Source organism: Strongylocentrotus purpuratus, unplaced genomic scaffold (genome assembly GCF_000002235.5).
Source record: "Strongylocentrotus purpuratus isolate Spur 01 unplaced genomic scaffold, Spur_5.0 spur5_scaffold_5, whole genome shotgun sequence".
In the NCBI taxonomy this organism is placed as follows: Eukaryota; Metazoa; Echinodermata; class Echinoidea; order Camarodonta; family Strongylocentrotidae; genus Strongylocentrotus; species Strongylocentrotus purpuratus.
This window is the reverse complement of record NW_022145611.1, coordinates 43,153,561-43,181,524: the sequence shown is the minus strand read 5'-3', so window position 1 is coordinate 43,181,524 and position 27,964 is coordinate 43,153,561. Positions and strand designations below refer to the sequence as shown.

Sequence of the window (27,964 nt, the reverse complement as noted above, 5' to 3'; positions counted from 1 at the left end):
CATCAGCTCATTAAATGTAACAATTTGGTACAAGAGCATATACCTTATAAGATTCATTTCTTTTACGAGTAATAGCTGTGCTATCAGTATAGGCCTATTGTAGTTAACCCTTTCCAAGAGCATTTTATTAAAGAGAGAAAAATTAATTGAAATTCTTGAAAATCACAAAATGATCCTCAATTGCACATCGTACTTTTTATACAATATCTTTATATTATAAGAAAACGGCTCGTAATTGATTGAACCTAATAGAACTACTTTATTTATTAGGTTCAATCAGGACTTCATTAATTGTTATTGATTGGCAAGATAAGTTGAAATTAATTTTTCAACAGCCTATTGATATGCGAGTCCTTAAAATGTTTATCGTCTACCATAACAGCTTTATACGAAGGATTAAGTAGTAAAGTAAGATATAAAATAATTGTTTCAAAGAAAGAGAGAGGGAAGGATAGCCACAGACTATAAAAGACAGAGGGAGAGAGAGAAACCGGAGGGGGGGGGGGGCAGAGAGACTGGAAACAGGGGGAGGGAGGGAGAAAAAGATTGGGAGAAATAGCAAACATATTGCTACAAAACTCACAATAGTCTTTAACAGCACTTTTAAAAGATCATCCAAATCCGCACATTAATCCGAATAATTAAAACAATACATTTTTGCGGCGAATGAATAGCAGAATGCGTTGTTATGATTAAGTATCAAACAATTTCATTGTGCATGGAAAATGTTTACTGTGTGATAATGAGATTATCATGTAATGAATACATTATTGTAAAAGCGTAATCTAATGATCCTTCTCTCACTGAACGATACAATCACAGCATCACAGTCATCCACTACACCTAATTACCAGCAATGGTGATGAACAGATGGGGAAATAAAACAACCTCACGTATACATGCTTGCAGAAAATAGCTCTCTCTCTCTACCCCCCCCCCCCTCCCCCTACCCCCTCTCTCTCTCTCTCTCTCTCTCTCTCTCTCCCCTCCTCTCTCTCTCTCTCTCTCTCTCTCTCTCTCTTTCACTCTCACTCTCACTCCATTCGTCTCTCTCAGCATCACGGTCTGTTTGTGCGGGTCTGTCTACGTGCTTTCTCTATCTCTGTTCTCATGCAATCTCCCTCTCACTGGCTTTCTCCCTCCGTCCTCCACATTCTCCTCCTCCTCCACATATCCGATATACCCTCTCCCTCTCACTCCCGATCTACTTCAGATGTGGATGCATATTTGTGTGTATGTGACACACACACCATTCATATCATATACACGCCAGATGGGGTGTAGGCCTTCAGTATGTTTACCTCAATATGCGTACAAGCCCGCTCCGAATATGGATAATTAATGTGATGACGTCTGCGGTCGTCTTGGATGATAGCGGTCTTCTCTGCATCAGCAAGGATGAATATAAAATAGTGCCGTGTGCAGTTTTTCGTCTACTCTAGATTGGTAATACATGCATTCATTTTTCGTCGTGACATCACCCTTTCTTCAAAGATAACCATTTTGACATTTATTACGACGGAAATCCTCTAGTTTTCATTAAACATCTATCGTTAGCATCTTCTGTATTTTCATCTAATCCGGTAAGTAAATCCTCTTTTAACCTTCCTTCAAAATACGCCCTTTTTTATCACATCCGCAGCTCGTGTTTCTAAATATTCAATCAATCTTTATGACTCTCCTGTAAAGATTGTTATTGATTAAACAGTCCATACGAATAAAACATTCAATACTGGTCCCAATAATAACGTGCTAATTTGCACATAATTATCACTCTTTTAGACCTACGTTTATTGTGAGTGGTTGATGTCTCGCATGTATAGGTTGACTCAGTAAGGTGGTTGACATTTACCATGGCGGCGTCATCTTTAATGCACGCCATAGGGCAATATTTGCAGCACTCATAGAGTGCACAAGATGGCGGGCATTCGTCACATCTGGAAAATTCTCCCCCATAAAACAGGGATGTGAACAAAAGCAAAAGACTAAATGTCATGGATTTTTTGTTTAACCCTCTCTTTATCGGATATGTTCCACCATAGCGATGTTTTAAAAAATTCTGCTCACTTGAAGAAAAAAAGCATGCTACACAACATGCTAGTGTATGCAAATGTTTTCATGATAATAATTTTGGTGTAATAACCTAGCTGCAATGTTTGTTTAATATCAGCAACTACCACTGTTCTGAAACAAATTTTCTCTATGCCAGTCAAATCAAATGTTATCAGTATAGCTGTTATCAGTCATTGTCAATTCTATTGATTACAAGTTTTATAAGATAGGACAGAATAATGTATTGACGAAAAAAAGGAGCTAAATGGAAATGTATAACCTCCATGGCATTATGGCAATGCACTAAGCGTAAATAAGCCCTATCGTTGTAGTGGATTACAATGTAAAGCAACAAAATATGGCATAATCATTATCCCTGCTGTAATTTTACCCGCGATAAAAGTTTGTCAAGGGAAGCTCATAGTGATGTTGCTCAATACACTTAATGCGACAGCTGGTGATCTCGTGTCACCATTATAGAACCGCACATAATTTATACTAAATTAAATTCTGTTCTGATTCCCGCGGAGATAATACAGGCCTTGATTAGGCACCATGGCATCTGGCCTCTGACAATGATTGTATAGTATTATTTTAGTGCACACCGTTATTTCTCGAGTCTCTAATATAAAATAACATAAAAAGATAAACAAACAAACAAACAAACAAATCAGACATTTTTATGTGGAAACGGGTATGAAAGGTAGACATTTAATTTCATGATCATTAACCCTCAATTATTATTATCCTGTATATTTATTAGTAAATTGTCACGAAATAAATTTGTAGCTTAGAATGATGATAATTGTGTCTTTATGCTGATTTGTGTAATAATAACTATATATACAAAATACATTTTTATCGTGATTAAGTCTTCTTTTACAAAATCCTGCTTCAGATATTTTGCCAGTGGCGGATCCAGGGGGGCCGCCCCCCCCCACCCCCTGGGAAAAAAACGTGTAAAAACACGTGATGTTTAGCTTTCTTGGGGGATGCCCCCCCCCCCGACCGACATTTTCTATCATCTATTGTATTCATTGCTTTGTTGGTATCCAGGGCTGTCGGTCTTGTGGACATTTTAGAACTTTCTTCTTTTATGTATTTTCTAGTGTATTTCTATGTTTTTGTCAGTCTCGTTGGGTGTCGTTCTACTTATAGCATATTATGAACCTAAGACATTAAAGATAAAGACCAGTTATGGTCATGCGATTACATTGTGGAAGAAACATTGTGGAATCGATCAGAAAAGGTTGATCATCTAGCATATAAGTGTTGGTGTATGCTGCAAGGTTCTGGAATCATGAAAATGATAAGAAATTTGGTCCAGTCTTGGTAAAGTTACAAGCACTGTACACATAAAGATGTATATGGGACTACGCGACACGTGCGCGATATCTATCAGGTCCAAATAGATATAATAATGTACCAAATATATCAATTAGTAAGCGGTTTCCCGGCAAAATTTGTATCATCACGTATTAGTCAAAACATATTCTTTCGCATGATTGGTAATAAGAGCTTCCATTTCACTTTTTGAGAGGGGGGCATTTCCAAAACTGGTCTTTACCTTTAATAGAAACGCTGTTATTCCTAGAGGTCCAGAAATTCTGTTTTTACTATATATTTTTGTGAAAATTTATTTTCATTACTGCAAACTAAAGTTTTGTCTCGACTATAACACTAAGTCAACATTGTAAACCGAATTATTATGGAGATGACGGTCATGCGCCGCCGGACCCTCTTAAAATGTTACATTCATAATTTTAAAGTTATTGCCCCCTATGAAACGCTACCTCTGAAATGATGACGATGATAATAATGGTGGTGGTGGTGGTGATGATGATATAGTAATGGCGATGACAATAATGATGATGATAATGGTGGCGATGGTTGTAGTAGTAGTGATGATGATGATCATTATGACAGTGGTGCTAATGGTGATTCGGGGAGTCATATTTTTCCTCAAATTGTTTTGTGATTGTGATCCAGAAATGTCGCTTATTAGATCCTAAAATGAAGTCCATCATTCCGTTGCCATTGATTGAGAAGAATATATGTCTTAATGCTTTTACATGACATTTCAGGAATGTATCCATGATTCGACGCGGGGGGGGGGGGGCAAAATTTATTTTTGTTTTAGTGACAACCAACAACAAAAAAGTTATCAGCCCATACATCTTCTTTTTCTTTCTCCTTTTACTTCTCTTTTTTGACTGGGTAGTGGCATATGGCCTCTTTTGCCCTTTGGATTCGCCACTGTCATACATTCCTACATGTATTATAAGCGAATTGGAATCATTGTAAAACACGAAGATATTACAGTAACCAACTGATCGGGTGTCACAATCAATTTTCAGATAGGCCCTATATAGATTGTTAAAAGCATCTTCTTTCCTGCAATTCCAATCGACAACACGAGTTTTATTTCATGTTAAGTTTGTTTAAAGACTATCAATATCAATCGAGTCTATGTTCTGTATTAAATAACTTCTTAGATTACGTGCAATAGCTTATGAAATTCTATCATAGTTTTAGTTTTAATCTCCAAGAATTCAAAACATTTGTATGAAAACGGTAGAAAATGTGATTTAATTAACAGTTCTCATCTCCAAAACACCTTATTTCTCCTTGAGGCAGCATGTAGGGCCTTCTTAATTACATGCAACCACCCCGTGCCTACAGTCGAGCTATATGGCATTATCAAAACAATGTGATGCTTCAAAAACAGCTCCGATATAATCTTTCAGATTGACGATCATTCGAAACACTTCATGCATCATAAGTACGTACGTCACGGCAATGGGCCGAGAAGGGTATACATAATAATGGACAGTGCCAACTCTGCTATCGGGAAGCGACTGCACACGATAGGCTTCATTATCAAATTGAGAATAAGGATAACAATGATGATGGTGATGATGGTGATGATGGTGATGATGATGATGATGATGGTGATGATAATGATAATGATGATGATGATGGTGATGACTTTTATTACAAGTAGTATTTGTAGAGTAATGTTATTGTTATTATTATCATCATCATCATCATCATCATCCTTATTTACTAGTTTTCATTATTATTTGATTATTGTTATCATTATTATCATGATCATCATCGTCGTCACCACTGTTACTATATGTTATTAACGTTAGTATTGATTTATGATCATACAAATATTAAATGATAATGATGGGAACAATACCAATTTTCACATTTTAATATGAAAGAAATCTTCAATTGCAACGCAGCAATTTTGTTCGAATAGATTCTCTCTCCCCCCTTTTTTTGGGGGGGGGGGTAAATAACCATTTCTGTTCTTCCTCATTTCCTCATAATAATATAAACATCTTCACATTTTTAGCATTTGCCTCCATTTTGGGGAGATAAACATGGTTTCGATTATTTCTTCTATCTGTAAACGATAATTCAATAGGTAAAACCAAATATGAAGAACTCTCTGTTTTGTTATTTTCTTTTTAAATTCTTTTTCAACAAAGCTTTAGTAAATAGTGAAAAGTGCATAATTCAAAATAACAACATCAACATCTTTTTCATTCTTTGAATCAAAATCAATACCAAACAATAGATGCCATGGTTTAAAATTAAATTAGACATGAAATATTTCTTTATATTCCTTTCAACTTCATTCCAAAACTTTATGATTTCGTTACAAGAAAAGAACATATACATACAATCACCTGGTTGATTACAATAATAACATTGCTCAGTGCATTTACTTTCCACAAGTAATTTGGTATTGTCAAAATATTGTACATAAATTTGAAATTGAAATTAATCAGTAAACTGTCTTTTATACCTTTTAACTTGAATATCCAAACATCTGACCATGCAGGTATACATTCCCTCTCTCTAACGTCCGACATTACTTGATGATGATGATGATGATAATGATAAGGCCAAGTAAAAAAAAAAAGAGTAACGAGTTTTTTGTCCGGATTTTTTTTTTAAAGGAGGAGGCAGCGCTTTAATATTTACTATTTTGCTATTTTTTCCAAGATGGCCGCCATGCTAATTATTCACAGATAGCCTATTGTGCTATTTGAGTATACTGATGTAATGTATGACAAAACAAATGATTTTTATCATTTAAGTCCACTTGCTAAGCAATTTCAAAAATTCAGAAACAGTGAAAAATTTTGCTTTGTTCAGCTATAAAAGCTATTTATACAAAAAGTATGTCACAGCCTTTTTGTTGTTGGTCTTCTTCTAAATAGTAAACAAAAGGACGAAGCGGCCAAAAAGGAGGCGGGCGGTTTTGTTACTTGGTCTTGTGATTGTCCTCGGGGGTGGTTGTCCTCGTGGGGGGGGGGGGGGGAGGTGGTAATCTTCCGGGGGGGGGGTAATTGTCCTTGGGGGGGGGGGGTATTGTCCCGCTGGAAATTGGCCGGGGTGATTGGTCAAGGGGTAATGTCCTAGAACCGGTTTATTCTTGATAGGTAAAGTTCATATCTTCTTAGAACTTTACTTTTCTATCTGTATGACTCTTTAGATTGATAACTAAAGCTCTGTGAAGATATACACCTTATCAAGAATAAACTTATTCTCACAATCATTTCATGGAAAGAAGTTTTAAATAATGCATTCCAACTTTATAGGCAACAGTGTATTTACAACAAGTCTTTCAGCCAAAGGGTATAAAAACATGTAACAGACAATCCATAAACGATTACAAATAAATATTATCACAATGTCCTATTCTAATTTGTAGACAAATCGCCATGTGGTACGTGATTCTAAGCATGTTGCTCCTCGGAGCATTGGCAAGCAGCGAGTACTCAGGGATGTCTCTGAGGGATCGAATCGCCTTGAGGAATCTTCTTATGAACAGCAACTACTATGACTTTCCTCTCGCCCCTTCACAACGTGACCTAGAGAACACAGCGACCAATTCCAAGGTTGTGATTCCGCCACTCACTTTCATCGCAGGTAAGATCCTCTTCATGTTCTTTTGATTTTTTCTTTGAATAAAAAAAATATCACATGATTTTATTTACACCGATAGGTTATGGTTCACGATCTCGCTAAAATTTGCTTTTCTTTTATCACATCTCTTTAATAACATGCATTTCGTTTTATAACATGCATTTCAGAAGCAATTCAATCTAAAGTCCGAAATCAATGACAGTATTGTAATCAGTCACTGAGGCACTCTTCTTGATTAAATTCACTACATCTTTCTGATTAGGTAAGCGTTTTTATTGAAGGTTTATAATCTACTTCTCTTGACATGAAGCGTTTCTCCTTCTCACTTTTTTAGTATAATTTTTTCCATAAAATTCTTTTCCATTCCCGCTCCCTCTCCTCCTCTCTCTCTCTCTGCCACTCTCTTGAATTGAATTGAAATGGTTTATTAAAATCGATACATAGCAACCCGAAAGCTGAATTGCATATCGATTCAGAATAAATTAGCAGTAGAATCGCATTTGACTTTACAAAATAGTACACTTATCTTAACAGTTTGAAAGCATACCAAAGTTTAAAGTCAGTATATCATATTATATACCTCACTTAAGAAATCCAGCCATCTGATTGGTCGAATTGCATTCATAAACTTCAACTGTTCCTGTAAAATTCTCGGTAACCATGCATAAAACATTTCACTATTTTTAATAACCATGGTTATTAAAAAAAGTTGGTCAGCCTCCATGGTTACCCCATAGGTTTACATGTTAAAAAATGGTTTGAGCGATGGAGGATGCCGTATGTGTGCGAAGGATTGGTCGGTAATTTCAATACAATTGAATCTCGATCGATCTTACCGACAATTTTATCTTGCATTGTTGACATGAAGACGAAAATAAACTTCCAAAAACAAAAAAACAACATCTGCCGATAGATCTTGATCTAAGTTCGTGCCAATATGCATTGCAAAAGTAAAAGAAGAGTCCGTATATGGAGCTTTTGCGAAGCATTCATCACACGCGAAGCCGGTTTCAATCCATTTTAATGTATATATTGGAGAAAACTGCCATGCACGTTAACGGCGGGCCATAGCCGAGTGGTCTAAGCGTTGGTTTTACGGTATACCTCTTGTTGTACGCAAGAGTTCGAATCCCGTCTTCAACAAAATTGATAAATATTTTTAATTTTTCATTTTTTAGTCTATTTTTTTCGGCATATAAAAGTATTAATGACTGCTTTAATATTCGAGAAATAGTTGTTTTCATACGCTCTCGGGAAGGTTAGAATTGGGCTATTCCCCTCGGCAAGCCTCGGGGAATAGCACAATTCTAACCTTCCCTTGAGCGTAATAAAACAACTATTTCTCTCAAAGCAGTCATTAATACTATAAGATGAATCATCCTAGGGATGTTGTTATGCAACGCTGATTTAGGGAGAAGAGAGAGAGAAATAAAGATAGAGAGAAAGAGAAAATATGTTGAGCACATGAGAGACAGAGATAAAGCGAGAGAGAAAGAGAGAAAGAAGAGAGAGATGACAAAATGAGAGAGAGAAAGAAAGTTTCAATACGACCTGCATTCAATACATTATAACGACAGAAAGTGACTTACATGTAAATATGGAGGGATTATAATGTATCAATCCAAATTGAAAGGAGACACATATTCAACTCTTTTCTCTATTTCAATGTCTATTTCAATATGTTTCCCCTCATTATATCACACTCTCTCTTTTTTTTTCTCTCTCTCTCTCTCCCCAGAGTGTTATTCCCTCATCAATAATTGTTCTTGTTCTCTAAGTCTCTGCTTCTTTCTATCTTTCTCCTTTACTCCCTTGCTCTCATCGTCTCTTCACCTGTTGCTTTTCTCTTCCCTCGCTCCTCTCTCTGCATCTCCATCTTCTTGTCTGTCTGCCTGTCTGTATGTATATGTGTCTCGCGATCTATCACGTTAAACCAACAGATACTATTACATCTTAGTTTATAGATCTGTCATAGCTAAAATGATCCTTGTCTTTAATATTTAATATTCAGGTGGCGCCGGAGAGGGCGTCCAGCACCTTGGCGCCGAAGGAGACATCCCCAACAGGCAGAACCCAATCCCTGAGGTTTCCAGCCAGTATGACAATCCACCAAACCCTTGCCCTCCTGGAGGCGAACTCACAGGTATAATACCCTTGTCACCATTCAACTACATGGTAATACAACTTACTTTTATGGTGGCCAGTCTGAATCTGAAACTCTAGAACAAAATGATAATAATCATCTTGAAGGTCTCCAGGGAAATTTATGTTGTTTCCTTTGAGATGCATTGGGATGATAACATTCATCAGGGTTTCTCAGTGTCATGGTAAGACACATGCACAAGTCCTGTAGGCGTCAATCCGTACCCGCCACCCATATGTTACATGGCCTCGTCCAATTCTTAATTTCACCAATAATTATCATGCTTATTCCATGCAGATGCATAGTGTGGGTCCAGCCACCGAGGGGGCACTGACGTTTGGGGGTGGAGGGGTGAGGGACACCGGTGTTACTCAACAAATGCTAACTAACAAAGCCACATACACGGGGAGTTAGAGTTTTCGTATAATCTTCTTTTCTCATCTCTTTCCCCTCCCCCTTTTATTTTATTCAGTTTGTCTCATATTTCCTCTTTCCGTCATTTGAGGAAGTAGGTTGGGGGAAAGTAGCCACTGATTTCAGAATTGAGACCCAAATTCACACGAAATCGCAGTAACAGGGTTGTCGTGTCTAAAGTACTGATCACAGTAACAAAATGCATTTATATAAGATACAATAATATACTTCATTATAGAAAATGTGTGTTTTACATTTTTAATGATCTAGTAATATTTTAATATGATAAATGAAAAGTATTCATATTAAACTATATCATAAACTTATCATTTGGTGTATTGTTTTTTTATTGTAAATTGTTATTTTAGGGAAAGTGAAAGTCTACTCTAAGGTTCATCGTCATCAGGTGTGTGCATGTGAGAAAGGATGGGAAGCTGGAGAACGCAGAGACTGTTCATCAGGTAAAAATAGATCGAGTCTCATTAGAAATGTGTTATTGATCCGTATTCATCCATTATTTCTCTTAATATTTTCGACAGATTAATCAGTGTACTTTCAATACGTGAATTACATTATAGGTTGTTTACCTTTTTAAGATTCAAACTTTTATTATTTTTATTGGTAAAGATTGAAAATCTTTTACAAATCACAAATAGTATTTATTTTGTCAAGATAATTGAGCTGAACATTTTTGATATGCATAAGTATGATTAACCCTAATATCTATCCTTATCCTGTGCACTTAAGGTTCAGATTTTCTTTTTTTCTAAACATTCTTAAGCTATTAATTGAAATATCACAACAGTTTGATTTCGACTGATGAATTCGTGTTTTGTTCGAAGCGAGGCAGACATCTGCAAATAGAATTATTACTTAACTTTGTTTAAATCCTTTCGTATATAGGAGTTAATTCTTAAAAAATGATAATTCACAATTTTGATAGTGAAAATGATTACATATGAGTATTATTCAGATGTAACTAATGAGAAATCAAGTTGATGGTGTCATTTCTATCTCCGAAATGTGTTAATTGGGAGCATTTCCACCACTATGTAGTTTGCTCCAAACTGTTAATCACCTCGCCCTTTCTCACTCATCCTTTATTTATGTAGTGTCGCAATAATATTGATACTTGTTATTAAGAGAAAAAAGTACACCAAACAATAAGTAAGAAATCATAATAGAACATAAGGTTAAGGACTATTCAAGATCTGTGATTAAAGAAGATGATGATGAAGAAGACGAAGACGGAGAAGGAGAAGATAATGTTGCAGAGGAGGAAGAAGAAAGATTGAAAAAAAGTGGAAGAAATGGGGTTAAGGAGGAGCAAAAGAAGAGAAAGAGCATGATGGTAAAGAAAGGGGATGCTGAAACCGATGAGATAATGATAAAAAAGAACTTGAGAAGAAAAAAAAAATTGAAATTAGATAGAAAAAAGAAGGAGAGTTAAATAACATGTCCGCTGACTGCATTCATTGAACTTCATGAAACGTATTTTTGATTTGATTTATTAAGGAAATCATGTCCAAAGAGATTAGGGACTTTTAGATTTGCGCGGACCGATACGTGTGACGTCCATTCAAGGCAGTGCATTCAAAGGACGTCGACCGTAGCAATCCACATTGTCTTCGTGCAAATCTAAAAGTCCCTATTATCTGCCAACTAAAACGGGTTAAATAATTCCCCGTCGTCTTCTTTTATTGCACGTATTGCCTCCACAGTTGCCAATCAAATACATCTTGGGGCCCCATGTAAAATGAAATAATTTAAAGATTGTGAAGTTAAAGAGGTGAAACATGACTATCTGCCACATATTTGTTATTCCTTCTCGCCTATGTTTTTTTTTTTGCTAGCCCCTAAGTGTTGCCTCCCTAACATGCCAAACGATGCGGAGTTTGTGAACCAGTATCAGCTATCAGAACGATCCCTCAAGAACCGACAACTTTTCACCCAGACAAGGGTACGTAATCTTCAACTAGTGATGATGATAATAATGATGATAATAAATAATGATAATGATAATAAAAGTAATATTATTGTAATATTATTGTCCCTCGTAAGGGCGTATAGCATGTTAAATCGCAATGTTTATCGGCATGTTATCAGGCCCCCATTTTGAATCTTTATTGTACGGAGTTTTGCTAAAAGTCACGCCAGAGCTTGAACTAATGTCATATGTACACAAGCGACCGCTGGACTATGACATCTCCACCTATTGCTTCATTAATTACAGGTATATGGGTCTAAAGCTTCTAAAGATTCTAGAATAACCTAGAAATATAACTCACAGACAGTATTTCTATTCTTTGTGCATGGAAAAAACTATGTCCTACATAAAGTCTGATTTAGAAGCAATTTTGAATCATTTAAGTTTTGCATTAAAATCATCTCTGTGGGTTTTCATCACGTAATCACTATTTTGTCCAGGCTTCGATTTACAATTTGGTATAAACCACTCATATCCCACGTTTTAACATTGAATAATCGGATTATTGTTTTTTAATAAAAAAGCTGGGGTGAGTTTAACCAGCCACATAATACTTTATTTCCGATGTGTTTTATCATTCTACAGAATAAGTACTCCGTTGGAGATAAGCGCTCAGACCATATGGCCAAGAAGAGCCCCGTATACAAGAGGGTAGGTGTTATTTCATTAGACACGAACGAACGATCCATCACAGCATAATATGCACTGTATTCATTTGACGGCAGTGTAGAAACTATAACAAGCATAAGGTTCATAAGTTATAGGGAAACAATTTATTCAAATGATATATATGTAATATAACAACAACAATATTAATGTTAAGTTATTATAGCCGTGAGAGGTTGACAAGCATGTTGCGATTGTCACGGCGATTTAATATCTACTAGTTTGCAACCTTCTCATAAAAAATGGTCAGTAAATGGAGAATAATAATGTACCTTACTTTTGTTGAAGTATTGAATTTGCTAACACAAAAGGGGAGTTCGACCCCACATCCCAACCCCAGCACCGGGGAAAAATAGTGTGACAACCCGTAAAACTTAAATGGGAATACCTTTTAAGAACAGAAACCTTATCAGCCCTCTTTTCATTTTCTAACCGGATTATTTTTAAATTCACAATGACTCAATTTCTTTCTTATTGCCTTTCCTTTGACTTTGCAGAGTATCAACTCTTATCTTCCTGGCGATATGGTGCGTCACGTGTCCAAGAAGTCTGCCTATCCCATCAGGGTGAGAAAGAAACATATATTGCAAGGGCGGATTCAGATATCCGAAAGTATTGGCTGCCCCTCCTCCGGTCCAAGTCCTAATCTTGAAAGAGGGAGGGAGCCTTTCTCGCGAATTGTAAAGAAGGCATGGCGGATCAGTTTGTTTCGGAGTGGAAATCCACGCTATAAATAATCGTGGAATCCATTATCAAAAAAGTAATTCAAACCACCACATTGGAATGATTCCACTTAAAAAAAAGTGGTGAATGAAAATGAATGTTTCCTGAAAAGGCGTATTTCTACTCCTCTCCATTCAAAGAGTCGGAATAATATAAGGTACATTCTTGCTCTCCAACGTTTTGCTTCCGCACTAAACCCATCTTTGATTCCTGAATCTGTCTTTGTGCGATGACTTACATCTTTTTAGGAATCTCAACGTATGGGATATGAGAAGGTGACACGAGTCTGTTATGCTAAGGGTCCCTCCCTGTTTCAAATCTTCCCATCAAATGCATGGACCCCGTCAGTCTGATGGCGATGTAAAATGTCTATTCTATGCATTAATTTTGGATAAAAGCTATAATTATAGCAAACCAAAGAAATTCCTTTTACTATTGAGGTAAAAAAAAAAAAAAAAAAAAAAAAAAAACCTGTTGTTGTCAGTGGCGTATCCAGAAATATTATTGATTAAGAAATTGAATAAAGAAATGGAGCAGTGACCTGATGTACCTTGATGACTTTATACACTGTATACTACATAATATATAGGGGCTTTCAAAATGGGGGAAGGGGCTCCGCTGGCTTCATCTCCTGATGGATACGCCACTTGTTTACTCGCAACATTTGTAGGGTACCCAAATCATACAGATTCTGAAACAAACTGAGTCTCCATGTAATTTTTGTCAATAGCTCCAGCTCTTGGCGGTGTATATCTTTTCGTAGAAATTGTATCCAACAAGCTACTTCACCCAATATTTCTTCATAAAATACGAACTCACAAATTAGGCATTGCATGCAGTGCTTCTAATATTTAAAAAGAAATTTCAACTGCGCCTTTAAGAAATTCTCGATTTTCGGGAGGAAATTTTTTCCCAATCCTAATTTTCCATTTGTATCTATATAATAACCGCACACCAATAGTGAATTTACTCTGTTTTGACATAGGAGAAAACATAATCATGTATTAATATATCACTTTCGTGTATCACTTTGTCTTTTTTCTTCCTGTAAAGACCTACGTAAACCCGTACACCTACAACCAACCTCATCTGAAGTCCGTAGTCGCCAAGAAGGCTCCCGTTTATTCTGGCGCCAAACCCATCATGTAAAGAATTCTCTCTCAAGAGATAAACAACCCTCTCCTGTAATGATCACAGTTTATTTGCTTCATTTAAATGAAAATTCGATTTCCTTCATTAACTTAGAATATATTTAAGACTCCTAGCGTCGGTTTAAATTATACATTTAATTGCATTTGGTGTTAACGTTTTAATTAAATTCAATGTTCATTTGATTGAATAAATTCAATAAAAGGAGTTCAAATTAATTGTTCTCAGCTAAGAATAATATTTTGTTTGAAGGGTTACATTGATGGATACAGAACAATCATATTTAGTTTGCAATGGAACAAATAAGGAGTCTCAAAATTTAATTTGAAAGTAAACCCATTTCGGCCAATTCTATATTCGCCTCTTATCGAATAAAGTTTGTTACATTTGGTACGTGCTGTTATCTATATTTTTAAAAAAGTATAAGTATATTTAACAATATGGCATCTGTAAAAAATATCGTAACGGATTTTACTGTTGTTTAAGTGTATACAAAATATGATGGTTGATACAGTTCAGATACAAATATATTTGTAGATTTTCTTGTAGTGCTGATCGTTAATGAATAGGTATTTCTACATAACTAAGTTTGTAACATTTCACCCATTCACTCGATTTGCACTACAAATTTACATTTTTGATGATCCCTCTCTTTTACTCTCTCTCTCTCTCTCTCTGTTTTCTTTCCAACTTTACCCCTTTTCTTTTTCTTGTTCTTATTATTATTGTTTTGTTTGCTGCTGTTCTGTTTCATTTTCTTCTTCTTCTTCTTCTTTTCTTGTTCATGTCCTACTTCTCCTCCTCCACCTCGTCCTTCTTATATTCCTCCGTCATTAGTTACTCTATGTAATAAAATATCTTCGGCAAAAATTAAAATGTTAAACTATATCAAATTCAACAGTGTGCATCTGTCAAATAGTGCATTAAAAAATGATGTATTCTAATTTAGTCGATGCTCACTTACAATATGAAGAAGTAATGTTCCTACAGTTTAATTCATCACATTCATTCTGTTAAATAGCTTAATATATTATCACATATTTTGATTTCAAGTGGATTTAGCGCCTTATAAATGTCATATATTTATGTTTATTATTATTATTATTTTATTATTATTGTCATTATTGTTATTATTATTATCATCATCATTTTTATTATTTTAGAACGCTGTGGGTCGGTTTGGTTAGGCTGATAGAAGTTTTTTAATGTGGGGATTTGTGAATTGATTGATAGTTTCTTAATGACCTAGTTGCCCGAACACTTGGGCTGTAACACTCTGTATATTCCCTCTCTTAAATTCATCGAAAAAATATACTCTGTTGTATAGCTCATAAAGTCGAAAATAGGAATGTTTATAATATTATATACGTAGTAGTTCTTAATTTGTAATGTTTCTTTTTTTTCTATCTCGCTTTTATTCTGGTATATTCGCTAAAACGGTTGTTATATCTTAAGATAAAGGAGGTTTTCAAAATGACTCAAATAATCATAGTAAATATAGACAAACCTGCTTCATGTTCAAGCAGGAGCTCAAAACTTCAAGATAATATAATAAAATACTAGAATATATATATACATGTACAGTACACGTCGCTTATCGTGTGTATCTTACTTGAAAACATATCTTTTATTCGCAAATGTAAATAAAATTATATTGTGAAGAGTATCGTAGGAATATGTGTACATATTAATGTAGACATGTACGTGAATATAATACAAACTATCACATGAATCTAGTTTATACTTGAAACAAGTATTCTCCCGAAAAAAAAAATGCAATACACAAAATAGCCTTATGCAAAATCACTTCCCCATTTCTTTTCTAAATGCATGCCAGTAAACCTTTTTGATTATAATGATACCAAATTAAATACGAAAAATATAGATTATTATCATAAAATAAGATCCCATATTTCTGTTTAGAAATTTTTATATCGAATCGAAATTTCTTATAAAAAATGTAATATTTCCAAAAAAGTTGGCCCAAAGAATAATTACTAATTGGACTAATGATAAAGATTGATGCGTGTATCCATCACATTAATGTGGTTTAATGTAATGATAATGAGTTTCAGCGATTGTTCTTCTCTGTGCAAAGCCACCGGAGAGACAGGTTACAGGGGAAAAACAGCGAAAATAATTTGAATAATTGTTCGCTTTTCATTATGACAAATACTTTTTGTCACCTCTTGATAATAAGAATATAATCAATTTTATTTCTGTGGGCTTTCAGATTGTTAATATGTTTCACATAAACCTGTTGTTTCATACAGACCCAGTTTCAAATACAAGTATGGGACACCATCATCGTCAATGAGAGCAAATAATAGTTTTTAAACCCTTTATAGACGTTCCTGAATGGTCGAAAGTAACATTGTTTCGATGAATATTGTTGAGTGATTGTTAAAATTTTGGTTTTAGAATATCGATATTCAATTTTTTTAAAGTAAAGTGTATTTAAGACAACAAAGATCTAGTTATGAACATTCATAAGACAGTCACCACGCAAAAAGATATTTACAAAAAAATTGCACTATTTAATAAAGCCCCCTCACAATAAATCATCTCTTGTCAATGTATTTTTCTTTCAAACTTTGTGCTGTGGTTTGATATGGACCGTAAGGGGGTAATGACAGTATATTTCTATAAAGTTATAAAATCCTATTTCAAATATCAAACATTATGTGTTCCAATATCGGACGACAGTGATGACCTTGATCGTGGGGGCCTTTTATTTACATTACATACACCCAACCCAGGTACAGGTATCCGGTAGGATGCGAATGTCATCGTGGTTTGGCCTGCATTTTGCATGTATGACGACAGGCTTTAGCCACTTTATAGTATCAGGTGCTATTACCATTCGGATCCCATACAACTGGAGAATAATAAAAAAAAACAGCAATAGCGAAGTCATTCAGGATAATGTAAATACATAACACGATAGCAAAGACTCTCGAAAATTCCCATCACATAGTGAAAAGTGTGAACATTACAATGACGACTTACGTGATAAAAATGATTTCTATTGGATAAAGAAAAATATGTTGAAATCGATCGCCTTCAAGTTGACTTCGGGAAAGAGTTTGAAGGGAGTTTTTAGAACGGAGTGGACGGAAATATTAATCGCGATGTTTCCGTTGTTTGGTATTATATCTATTTTCACGAACCCTCACGATGCCCCTGATTGCAAGAAGATATTTCCAAAAATATCAGTGGCCCTAATGGAAAGCAAAGTAGAATTAAATGAAAGGCTACTTATAGTTGTGTTGTAAAATGCAACCCCAAACTCTTTTCTGATCTTAACAAAATATGTAGGCCTATATTTTAAACAAATATTTTAATCGAAGCTGAGTGAAATTTGTTGATGTTTTGTGATCAATTACTTTTTCAAAGACTGACAGTAATATAACTTTGCGGGGATTGGAAGCGTGGGTGTGCCAATAATAATCGAACAAGATTGTCACTTTCATGATTAAAGCGGCGCCTTTTGATATTTTGCTCCTTCAACTGAAAGAAGTCGGAGGTGTCATACTGATATAAAGTGATGACCCATCGGACGAAATTGACAATTATGTAAAATTGATTCATCGATATCTCACATGAATTATAAAGAATATCCTAGGTCTATACTCGCGTTGATATTGACCTGATAATTGTAAGCAATGACTATCCATGCTTCGCAAGTTCTGTAGATATGTATACATTAATTCAGAAAGTGTAGGCGTACTATTAAGTTGAAAGGACCAAGTGACTGTATAATGTAAATAAGTTTCCCTTTCCTTGTATTTGTTAATGCACTGTATTATCTCATTTATAATTTAATTAGCATTTCCATCTTCGAGATCAGATGACCGAAATATATCTTATTCAACCAAGTTGTTACGTTCCAATTTATATGGGAAGACAATTTTTTGTCTAGCGACTTTCAAAAATAATTTATTCAAACAATGGAAATCACAAAATCCTATTTTCAAAATGACATCTTTTGAAAACCCCTTGAAAACTAAATTTATCTTAATTGGGGCAAAGGGATTTAGTTATATAGCTAGTAGCTTTTCTTTATCCGATAAAACTCGAAGGAATCACTTACTGGATGAGGTTATCTTAATCACCTTATCATCTTAATCCTCCTAGACATTCTATTTCTCCTAACGTAAGGTCAAAGCTGTCGGTTGAGCCATCATTCAGGACTGAGCAGCCCGTATGTGATAATGCGGAAGAACTGGCTCCAGGAGGATTGGGTGGATCAAACCCTAGATGACGATATGGACCCAAACCCCTACAGGGAGGCTCATGTCTGATGACATGTCTCACTCATCGTCTGATTGTAGGGACATGGAAGATCTGCACCATAATTTATACGCTGCAGAAAAATTATACTGTGACGCATGATGCTCTGTGGTCTAGGGGTTTGTAATTCCGAAACATCTTGTGGCACTTAAGAAGGCCTTGTATGATAATGCAACCGCTGTGGTAGGGGCTGAAAAAAGGGTAGTACATGGATACATTTTTCCTTGAGAAAGGAGTTTGACAAGGATGCTTTTTGTCTCCAATGTTTTTCAATCTTTGTGGAGAGAAAATTATGAGGACCGTATACGCAGATGACAGAATCGGAGAGCAGCGGATATATCATAAGAGGAAGGGCAGTCTGTAACCGTAGATAGGTTGACAAAACAACCCTAATAACCAAATCGAAAAAAGAGAACTAGAAGAAACATTATTTACTAGAAGAGGAGACATTTTGGTTCAAAATAAATTCAAGCAAGACACATCTGACGAAGGTCAGAGGCAACGGGTCGGGAACTCAATGACAAGGATATCGAGATCAAAGAGAAGCTCAAGTACCTTGGATCTGATCAGTAACAATCAGACGCTCGAGCACCAATGGCTCGAATAGTAACGACACTGCTGACACATGTCTGGAAATAAGTACCCAAATGTAAGTCTCTGTTTGAAGAAGAAGCAGCTAATAAAGTTAAAAATCTGGAGCATTGCGCTTTATGGATTTTAAAGTTGGACCTTGAAGGCGTCAGACATCAAGAGAATCACTGCCCTCGTAATGTGGATTTGAAGGCGAGTTCAAAGGGTCAGCTGGAAGGACGGGAGGAAAAATTAGTGGGTCAGAAACAGAGTTACAGACTTATGGTACCAGACAAGGAAGGAATGGCGGCACAAGGAAGATTGCAAAGTATGAGCACTGGAAAAGAAGAGAAAAGATTGTAGCAAATATCGAAAGTGAATTCGAAGAGAAATGTCGAGTTGGTAGGATTGCCTGCGGGATGGATAAACAACATCAATAATTAGGAAGGTGGAATGAGGGTAGCCAGAATGAAAGCCGACGGCCCGGAGGGCTAGGGCATAACATAGTAGTAAGGGTTAGTCAGATAGTTACGTTTCGAGTTTAAACCAACACCATAATAATATAAGACAGGGATTCAGGGGGATGTAGTCTCCCCCCCCCCTTCCACCCTCACAGAATCGAAATGCAAATATTCCGGCAACCCTGTATCATATTCGGACGTGGTCTCTATAATTTTTCCGTATCAGTTAATTCTTTATTCATTCTTCAGTTTAAAACAAAAACATACAAACATAAAACTAAATACAAACACATAAAAAAAGTTTAAAACTGGGTCATCATGAAAAACCTACTACCAGGTTGATGTTCCCTAGAATTCGCAAGTTATATCAATATCATAACATACAAACCCCTCAAGTAAATGCCTGTTTCAACGATAACATACATCATGAGGATTTTTTAGATGCGGTGAAAAAAGCTGTGAACGAAGCTGTAGGAGACGAATTGAAAGATATAAAACAGAACTTGAAAAAGTTTCGCATCAAATAGATATGTAAGATATAGAGGAGTAGCTATATATGTGCATAATAGTTTGAATTTTCATCAATTGACATTTGATTCCACCCTAAATTTAGAAGCTTTATCATTACTGATTGATTAAAAAAAAGATAAACCTCTGATATTTGTTACATGGTATCGACCTCCAAGCTCCAAATGTGATATTCTCAATTATTATGAAATTATGTAAACATTTTTGAGGGATTTAACAAACCAATCATTCTTATGGGAGACATCCATTTTAATATTTAAAAACAACCTTAAACAAGTGGATGTAAACGATATAACCAATTAATTGCTATTTATGGTTTGAAACAAATAAATAAGTCAGAATATACAAGAATTACTAAGGAACCTTCAACACTTGTTGATCATATTAATTCATATTATTACAAACTGTACTGAGAATGTAAATTCTTTTGGTGTTATTCATAATAGTCTCAGTGATCACCTCATGACTTTTTTGATCCGGAACACTCATCAATATGATAAGTGTTCTGATCCAAAGTTCGTCACAATTCGTAAATCAAAAGGTGTAGATTTGAATGCTTTTAAAAGAGAAATCAATGAGCTTGATTGGTCTGACGTTAAAGACATGAAGAGTATAGATGACGCCGTAGATGAATGGCAAGAGCTCTTTTAGGTGTAAATAATAGGTACATGCCAATCAAAACTAAAAGAGTAAGAAAGAAACATTCACCGTGATTAAATGAATAGATTTTTGAACTAATGAAGAAGCGTGACAAAATGAAACAGATGGCAAAACATGATAACAAAGATGTATATTAAAAAGAATATAGACAATTAAAAAATAAAGTTACATTCGAAAATAGAAAACTTAAAAAGAAATACTTTATCGGAAAATTAACTGAAACTCTAGACAGAAATCCAACATGGCCGACTCTTCTACCCAACAAGAGCTCTAAATAACCTATTCATGTGTCACATGATACTTTTGAAACTGTAAATTGTTTTAATAATCATTTTGCCAATGTTGCTAATGTCTTACATGCATGTAATGGTGCTAATGTCTCGCATTTGTGTAACGAGACAGGTCTGGATACTGATATACAAGACCCACTATTTGAGCTTTCTTTAGTTTCTGAAGCAGATGTGTTAAAAGAAATATACAGCCTAAAGAATAAGAAATCGGTTGGTTTGGATGAGATCAGTTCTTACATATTGAAAACTTGTGCAATAGAAATCTTTAGAATTATAGCTTACCTTATTAATAAGTCGATAACTGATGGGGTAGTTCCTTGCCAGTGGAAGATTGCAAAAATTATACCATTGCACAAAAAAGGTGACATACGTGGAATATTTAAGTAAAATCAAATACATAAGAACTTTAAGAAATTTCAGCTTGTATTAATTTAGTAATTTTAACTCAAAATCAGAAATTATACGTATTACTCAAACAATTTATGTTGATTATTCTTATTTTTTTAAAGTAAGGACCGATGCAGTGGGTAATAGAAATATTTACATAATTTATGAATATTCATTCAGACCAAATTAAACTCTTTTTTAAATAAAACAATTCTTTTTTGTGGTTGAATGAAAATTTAAGGACTTTAAAACATTTACTAATTCATTTAACATGGCTAAGCAAAGACAAGACAATTTTTAATTGTTACCCAGTTCAAAACAAATCAAAACTTGATATTTCAGGAAATTGTCAACCAATTTTCCTTTTAAGATGCTACGATCAAGTATATATAAAATTTGGAGCCTTTCAATATGTGTCGAATTGAAGCGTATGTAATAGTTTGTGATGGTGGTAGATATGGTTAAATCTTAAATAGAAGTAGTGTTAGTGATTAGTGATTAATCTTTAATAGAAGTAGTGAATGATTAGTGGATGTTGCTTGTTAGATTAGATGTGTACCAAATCGTGCAATATGTAATCCTATCATAGCTTTTTTTTAATTATCTAAAATGATTACAATACTTGAATTATTTACGTTAATGTAACTCGATTTAACTGAGTAAAAATTTATTCAGCAAAATAAGTAAATTCTACTTAAGATGTCGTAGGTAATATTTACTTAATAAAAATAAGGCAATTCTTTTCCTCAATTTTATTGAGTTATTTCGATTATTATTTTTTTACAGTGTAGACTCTCTGTGAACTCCAGTAAAACAGTATGCATGCTTTTAGGGACAATGTTTATGCTTTCTAAGCGTGATATTCTCAATTTAGAGGTAAATGCCACTAAGCTAAATCAAGTAAAATGTTTCAAATATCTTGGAGTAAATGTAGATTGTGAACTTAAGTGGAATATTCATATAGAGCAATCGAACAAAAGAATTGGGAAAATGATTGGCTTCTTGAGGAGATTGAGGTATGTTATTAATGAGTCAAATCTGAAACTAATTTATACATCTGTAATTATGCCTCACTTTGACTATGCGGATACTGTTTGGCAAACTTCAAATAATAATCATTTTTGATCAACTTCAGAAGCTTCAGAATCGGGCAGGAAGAATTATTCTTCAGGTTAAACCTGGTGAACACATATCTATTCATCAGATTCACGATACCTTAAATTGGGAAACTCTAAAATCTCGACGTAGGAGACATAATTATGTATTCGTTACTGTTTAAAACATTTCATGAGCTAGCACCTAAATATATGACTGATAAATTTGTATTTAACGAAAAATGTTACGGGCTAAGATATAATAACAATTTAATGCTTCCGAAACCAAGAACCAATCAGTGTAAACGTACATTCTTATATCGTGGATCCGTGTTATACAATGAACTACCTCTTAAGCTCCGTCAGTTAGGCACACTAAATTTGTTTAATAAACAAGTTCAAAAGTACTTCAATTATTTTGATATTTAAATTTCGCAATCCCATTGGCTTTTGCCATAAACATAATCAATTTAATAACAGACTAAATTAGATAATGTGTAGAATATTTTAAAACTAAATAAATTAATTGTTAGCTGGGTGGGTGATAAGGGTGGGATCGTATTTTGTTACATTAGGGATGGTAGGGGACATTTGAATATACTTTAATGTTTTTTTTTTTTAGTGTTTTTTGTTTAATTTAATTTAATTTAGTTAAGTTTAGTACGAGTAAAAACAAATTTAATTAAGACTTACTATTTTGTTATATCATTACTTATTATACTATCATTATATATATATTGGACTCCACGGAAGAACAGAGCCATTAGGTTAATGGCTCTGAAATGGACTATCCAACCGTTATATCATTCTATTATTGTTATATAAGTCTTTGATTTTGTTATATTGTGTTATTGTTTTTTATGATGATTTTCGGAAACAAAACAATCAAACAATCAATATTTTGGCGGAAGAGACACAAATAAGATAAAACAAGGACGCTGGATGTATCGAATACGAGAATTAAATTAAAAAGAACTGATAAATTAATGAAACTTACTGATAATTTAATTTAAGCAAATCGCAACGAGCCCAATCGCATACTCGTTGCATGTCAACGAACCCCTCCTTAACACGCACACACTCTCACTCTCTCTCTCTCTCTCTCTCTCTCACACACACACACACACACACACACACCGCATATGATTGTGTGGGTGAAAGTGCATATAATGTTTTCATTTTATCGCTATCTAACACCCTCGCTAACCAATATATGAATGACGACTCCTTCAGAAAAATAAATAACAAAGAAGAAACACACTCGTATCGTAAAATGTACAGGGGCGGATCTAGGGGGGGGGGGGTCGGCGGTTTAACCCCCCCCCCCTCCTTGGGCGGCCAAGTGAAAAAAAGGAGGAAAAAAAGAAGAAAAGAAAATAAAACAGTATAACGACGCGAGTGTTGGAAAATCCTGGATCCGCCACTGGGTCAACCCCCTCCCCCTTGGTAAAAAGCTAGATCCGGCCCTGTTCTAAATGTACATGTTGTATATACTTACATCTACTTATCAAGGACTTGAGAGTAAGTCATTTGGGTCAGTATGAATCACATCGCGACCACTGGTTATAATACATTCTAATGGACCAATCAGGCCCGATTTTTAAGTGAACAGAATGTGATTTCATTAGCATTTCCTTCCTAAATAATGAATAGCATAAAGGTTTGAAAATACCAGTAGTTCCTTCAATACAATAACAACTACTTTCGAAATACCAACCTAAGGCAACTGCAGTAGCCTTGTGTGTCACCTATTGAAATGTGCGAAGTCAACATGACAACGACGCGCTTTACGTAATCAGAACATGATATTTACTCTAGGATGTCGTGAGGGATATTTAGTTATATCAATAATTTTAATTTTGGAATATCGTCACTTTCAAAGAAAAACAAAATATTAAAACCCCGTTTTTCACGAGGAAGCTAAGATTTTAAAGATAATAAAGTGCCTTTCTTCCTGGCTCGCTCTGCTCGCTCGTAACATTTAGAAAAGGAATGATTTGAGGCATCATATTAGGAGGTGCCCGAATATTCATTTATTCGACAACGACGTGCCAGAATGTATCTTCATATTCGGGCAGCAAGGTGACCAAATTTGTATATCGAAATTACAATTATACCACCCTGGTTTAAATCACTCTCTCGCAACATTTAAACAAAATTCCGGGCAACAAGATGCCCTAGCTAATATCCACAAGTTCGTGAATCAAAGTGATTAGGAATTTTGTATTCACGTATTCGGCAGCAAGATGCCCACATACATAATTTTTTGTATTTATCTATGTTTTTTTCTTCTTTTTTCTGTTCGCTCGCAAAATTTAGAAACAAATGCGCCTCTAGGAATATTGACGAGCACCAGAGTGATGCAAAATGTATCTTCTGTGATAAATGTGAAAATGGGGTGACGCAAACTATTCATTTTATATCTTCGAAGGTTTCAGTGACTAAGAAAATTGCTAAACTCTGCAGTGGGGGTAATGAAATTGTTCTTGATTGATTTGTCAAAGATAGGTGCAATTGTGTTCTGCATTGTTGTGATTCCAAATGTTTTTTAGCGTACGTAATAACACATTACTAGATGATCTGATGTAGTGAGTGAACGAAGCGATTTTTTGAGGCCTCATTATTTTGATACTGCCAGTGAAGGATGGGTCAAGACGGGTATTCTATGTATTTAACAGATAGCTCACGAGACCGACTGCCTAGCCTCATGGGCCGTCATAGAAGTTATTAGAAAGACGCTATCAGTCTTGTTAGATGTCGGGCAACTTGGTTGATCCAAACTGCACGAATGTTATGGAAGAGCCCTGAAAACCTATTTATTTTGGAGGGTGTCCTAGAGCTGCTTTGTCCATTGCTGGTTGAGAGGTTGATTCGACATAATGGGTGTTTGTTTGTTGAATTTGTTATATGTAACGTCAAATAGTTTTACTAAGTTGTAATAATAGATGCATTGGTTAACTTTCCCATAAATATTTTTTGTCATTTGCTTATCTACTTTGTTATTTATTGTTGTATTAATGTTGTTTATATATTTAAATTTGTCATGATTGTAAAGCGCATAGAGAAATTTTAAATTTGTTATGCGCTATACAAATGTTCTCTATTATTATTATTATTATTATCTGTCTCCCCCTCCCCCTATCTCTCCCTATCTCCATCCTTCCCCCTCCTCCTCTCTCCCTCTCTCTCTCTCTCTCTCTCTCGACTTAATATATTCTGCGGGCCCATATCTTATTACTAGACTACAATCCTTTGGCACACACTATGTTGGACATGGTTTAATTCCGATAAGCATGTTCAGATGCCTATATCTTTTCACTCGTCAGAGCGCCATCTTTACACTGATATCTTACATCCGGAACACTTATCGAAAGAAACGGCTTCCAACACATGCCATCATTATCTTATATTTCACATAGTCATAAATAGCCTCATTTTGACCAAGACGTGAACGTGCGTGAGTTTGTTCATCTTGTAAAGCACCTTGCTTGAGCCATGGTCAAGGTGATGCCTTTAATAAGCACCGAGGACATCTCACTCAATATCTATCCATGAATGCAACTGAATGGGAATATAATCTTTTCTGCTTTCTTACACGAGGCGAAGAGATCAATGAATGGTGCTATTAATACATCATCAGTCCTCGGAGAACGCTCACATTTTCATTATCTCTAAAATAAAAGTAAGAGAACCAAAACTTCCGTATTGCCCTGTGAACTAGATAGTGGTTTGGCGTTGTTATGTTTTGAACATCATAACAGTAACCTTGTTTACAGGTTGACGAAACATTTTTTTTTTTTTGTCACTGTCATAATTCTTTTTAATTTCGTTTCATTATAATTAAAATATTGTAGCGAGAGAGAGAATAAAAGATATTAAGATGTAATTGATTGGCATGAAGCGCTTGTTTCTTTTTATCATTACTTCTAATTCGTAAATGATGTCTTTACCGGCATCGGCCGTCACAGCTGTCCATATCCGTCTATAGTCAGCTATTTTTAGAAAGCTGGTCATTCACTAATGGTTGCCCATTTGTTCAGGCTTTGCAAATATATAAGACGTTGCCTTTCCCTGCCTCTCATTCCAGTAATTTTCCCTGTTGATATTGATTTTGATTTTATTTATCAACAGCAATACAGTAATACAGTTCATACAATGTGTTTACATATACAAGAAGATAAACTATTGGTTGGTAAAAGGGGCCAGATAATAGCACATGTGCTAGTCGAACCTAACCCCTTAAACAACTTAACAAAGTATGTTGGTGCAAATCCGTTTAGAAAACGTAACAAAACAAAAATATGTGAATTTACTATTACAACTGACACTTTAAAAACTACGAATGCTTGACAATGCCTTACAATAATCACACTGATAATTTAAAATATAACTTGTGTACTTAAGCAGACTATTTAACTTGATGTTTCATTCATGATTTGTTCAACAAATGACTAGTAACAGAATTCCGAAACCTATTTCTAGTGCTTGTTAATCTTACGTTAATAGGTAATCTATTCCAAAATTCACTGCCTACAAAAGACAATGAAAATTGACATTGTGTCGTTCAAAATTTTGGAAGACGTAATTGTCCACTGTCTTTGTCGTGTGGAATAGCAATGCTCTATAATGTCACAGTACTCTATCAAAATACGAGGCAAATTGTCATTGACTAGATCAAACATGAAAGTAAATATTGATAAATCATGTAAATTATTCACATTTAAGATTCGCAACCTTTTAAATAATTGACCTGTATTTAGGAGTTCTCCATTCACTAAATGTTATAGCCTGAAATGCCATTTTATGTGAATACAATATGCTTTTTAGGCTACTCTTGCTAGTCTTATATACTTTCCCACACATCTATTGATTACAAAATGTGTGGAGTTGTATGAATGCTTTATATAATAATATAAGAGTATTGTGGGGCTTTTGTGTGAAACCCGGTATTTCACAACATTTATAGGCAAAATATGTACAATAACATAATAAGGTATTGCATTGACAATAGCAGTGATTAATTACAGGCAGTCGCCCCCTCCACAATATCTTTTACAAATAGGAGAAGGAATAACAGATAAAGACCCAACTGTCTTTCCTACCGCAAATTTCCATTAACTACACCATCATTAAATAGATTTCCTGGAAATGAGTGTATATATATATATATATATATATATAAAAAGTAAAGCTTATGATCAAATAACGTCAAGTTATGTAAATCATTTGACTAATGCAATATTTATTTCACCAAGAGTGGTAAACAGGACTGTAGTGCACCGTAGATGCCTGCGTCAAGATGACAATAAGAAGCCCTTCAGGATCCTACATATTCAGTTTGGAATGGTCATTGACGAGTGTTTATTAAGCCACTTTAAAGATAAAGGTGAGTTCTGTAATGCCATTGCATTGTGAAAGAAAAGGTGTAGAATGGATCAGAAAAAGTTGATCATGTAGCATGTAAGTATTGGTGTGCACTGCAAGGTTTTGGAGTCATCAAAATCATAATAAATTTGGTAAAGTAACAAGCACTGTACACAGAAAGATGTATATGGGACTACACAAAATGGTGTTGGGGCTAGCTTACCTTGATTTCCTTA

At 34.9% G+C, this 27,964-nt stretch overlaps 1 protein-coding gene across 1 annotated transcript; it reads left to right on the top strand.

Moving 5' to 3' along the window:
- Positions 1-1,419: 1,419 nt before the first annotated feature.
- LOC575887 lies at positions 1,420-16,642 on the top strand. The gene is made up of 8 exons (XM_794765.5): positions 1,420-1,583; positions 6,785-7,002; positions 9,011-9,142; positions 9,925-10,017; positions 11,410-11,516; positions 12,129-12,194; positions 12,707-12,775; positions 13,986-16,642. Exons 2-8 carry the CDS (start codon positions 6,795-6,797, stop codon positions 14,079-14,081), a joined length of 771 nt encoding a protein of 256 aa, XP_799858.1. The 5' UTR covers positions 1,420-1,583; positions 6,785-6,794; the 3' UTR covers positions 14,082-16,642.
- The last annotated feature ends 11,322 nt before the right edge of the window (positions 16,643-27,964 follow it).

Bases quoted from the DNA above. Each gene is read 5' to 3' on its own strand.
- LOC575887 (XM_794765.5), top strand. From the start codon at position 6,795: ATGTGGTACGTGATTCTAAGCATGTTGCTCCTCGGAGCATTGGCAAGC. The intron at 11,517-12,128 runs GTACGTAATCTT...ATCATTCTACAG, and splicing joins AACTTTTCACCCAGACAAGG to AATAAGTACTCCGTTGGAGA. The intron at 12,776-13,985 runs GTGAGAAAGAAA...CTTCCTGTAAAG, and splicing joins AGTCTGCCTATCCCATCAGG to ACCTACGTAAACCCGTACAC.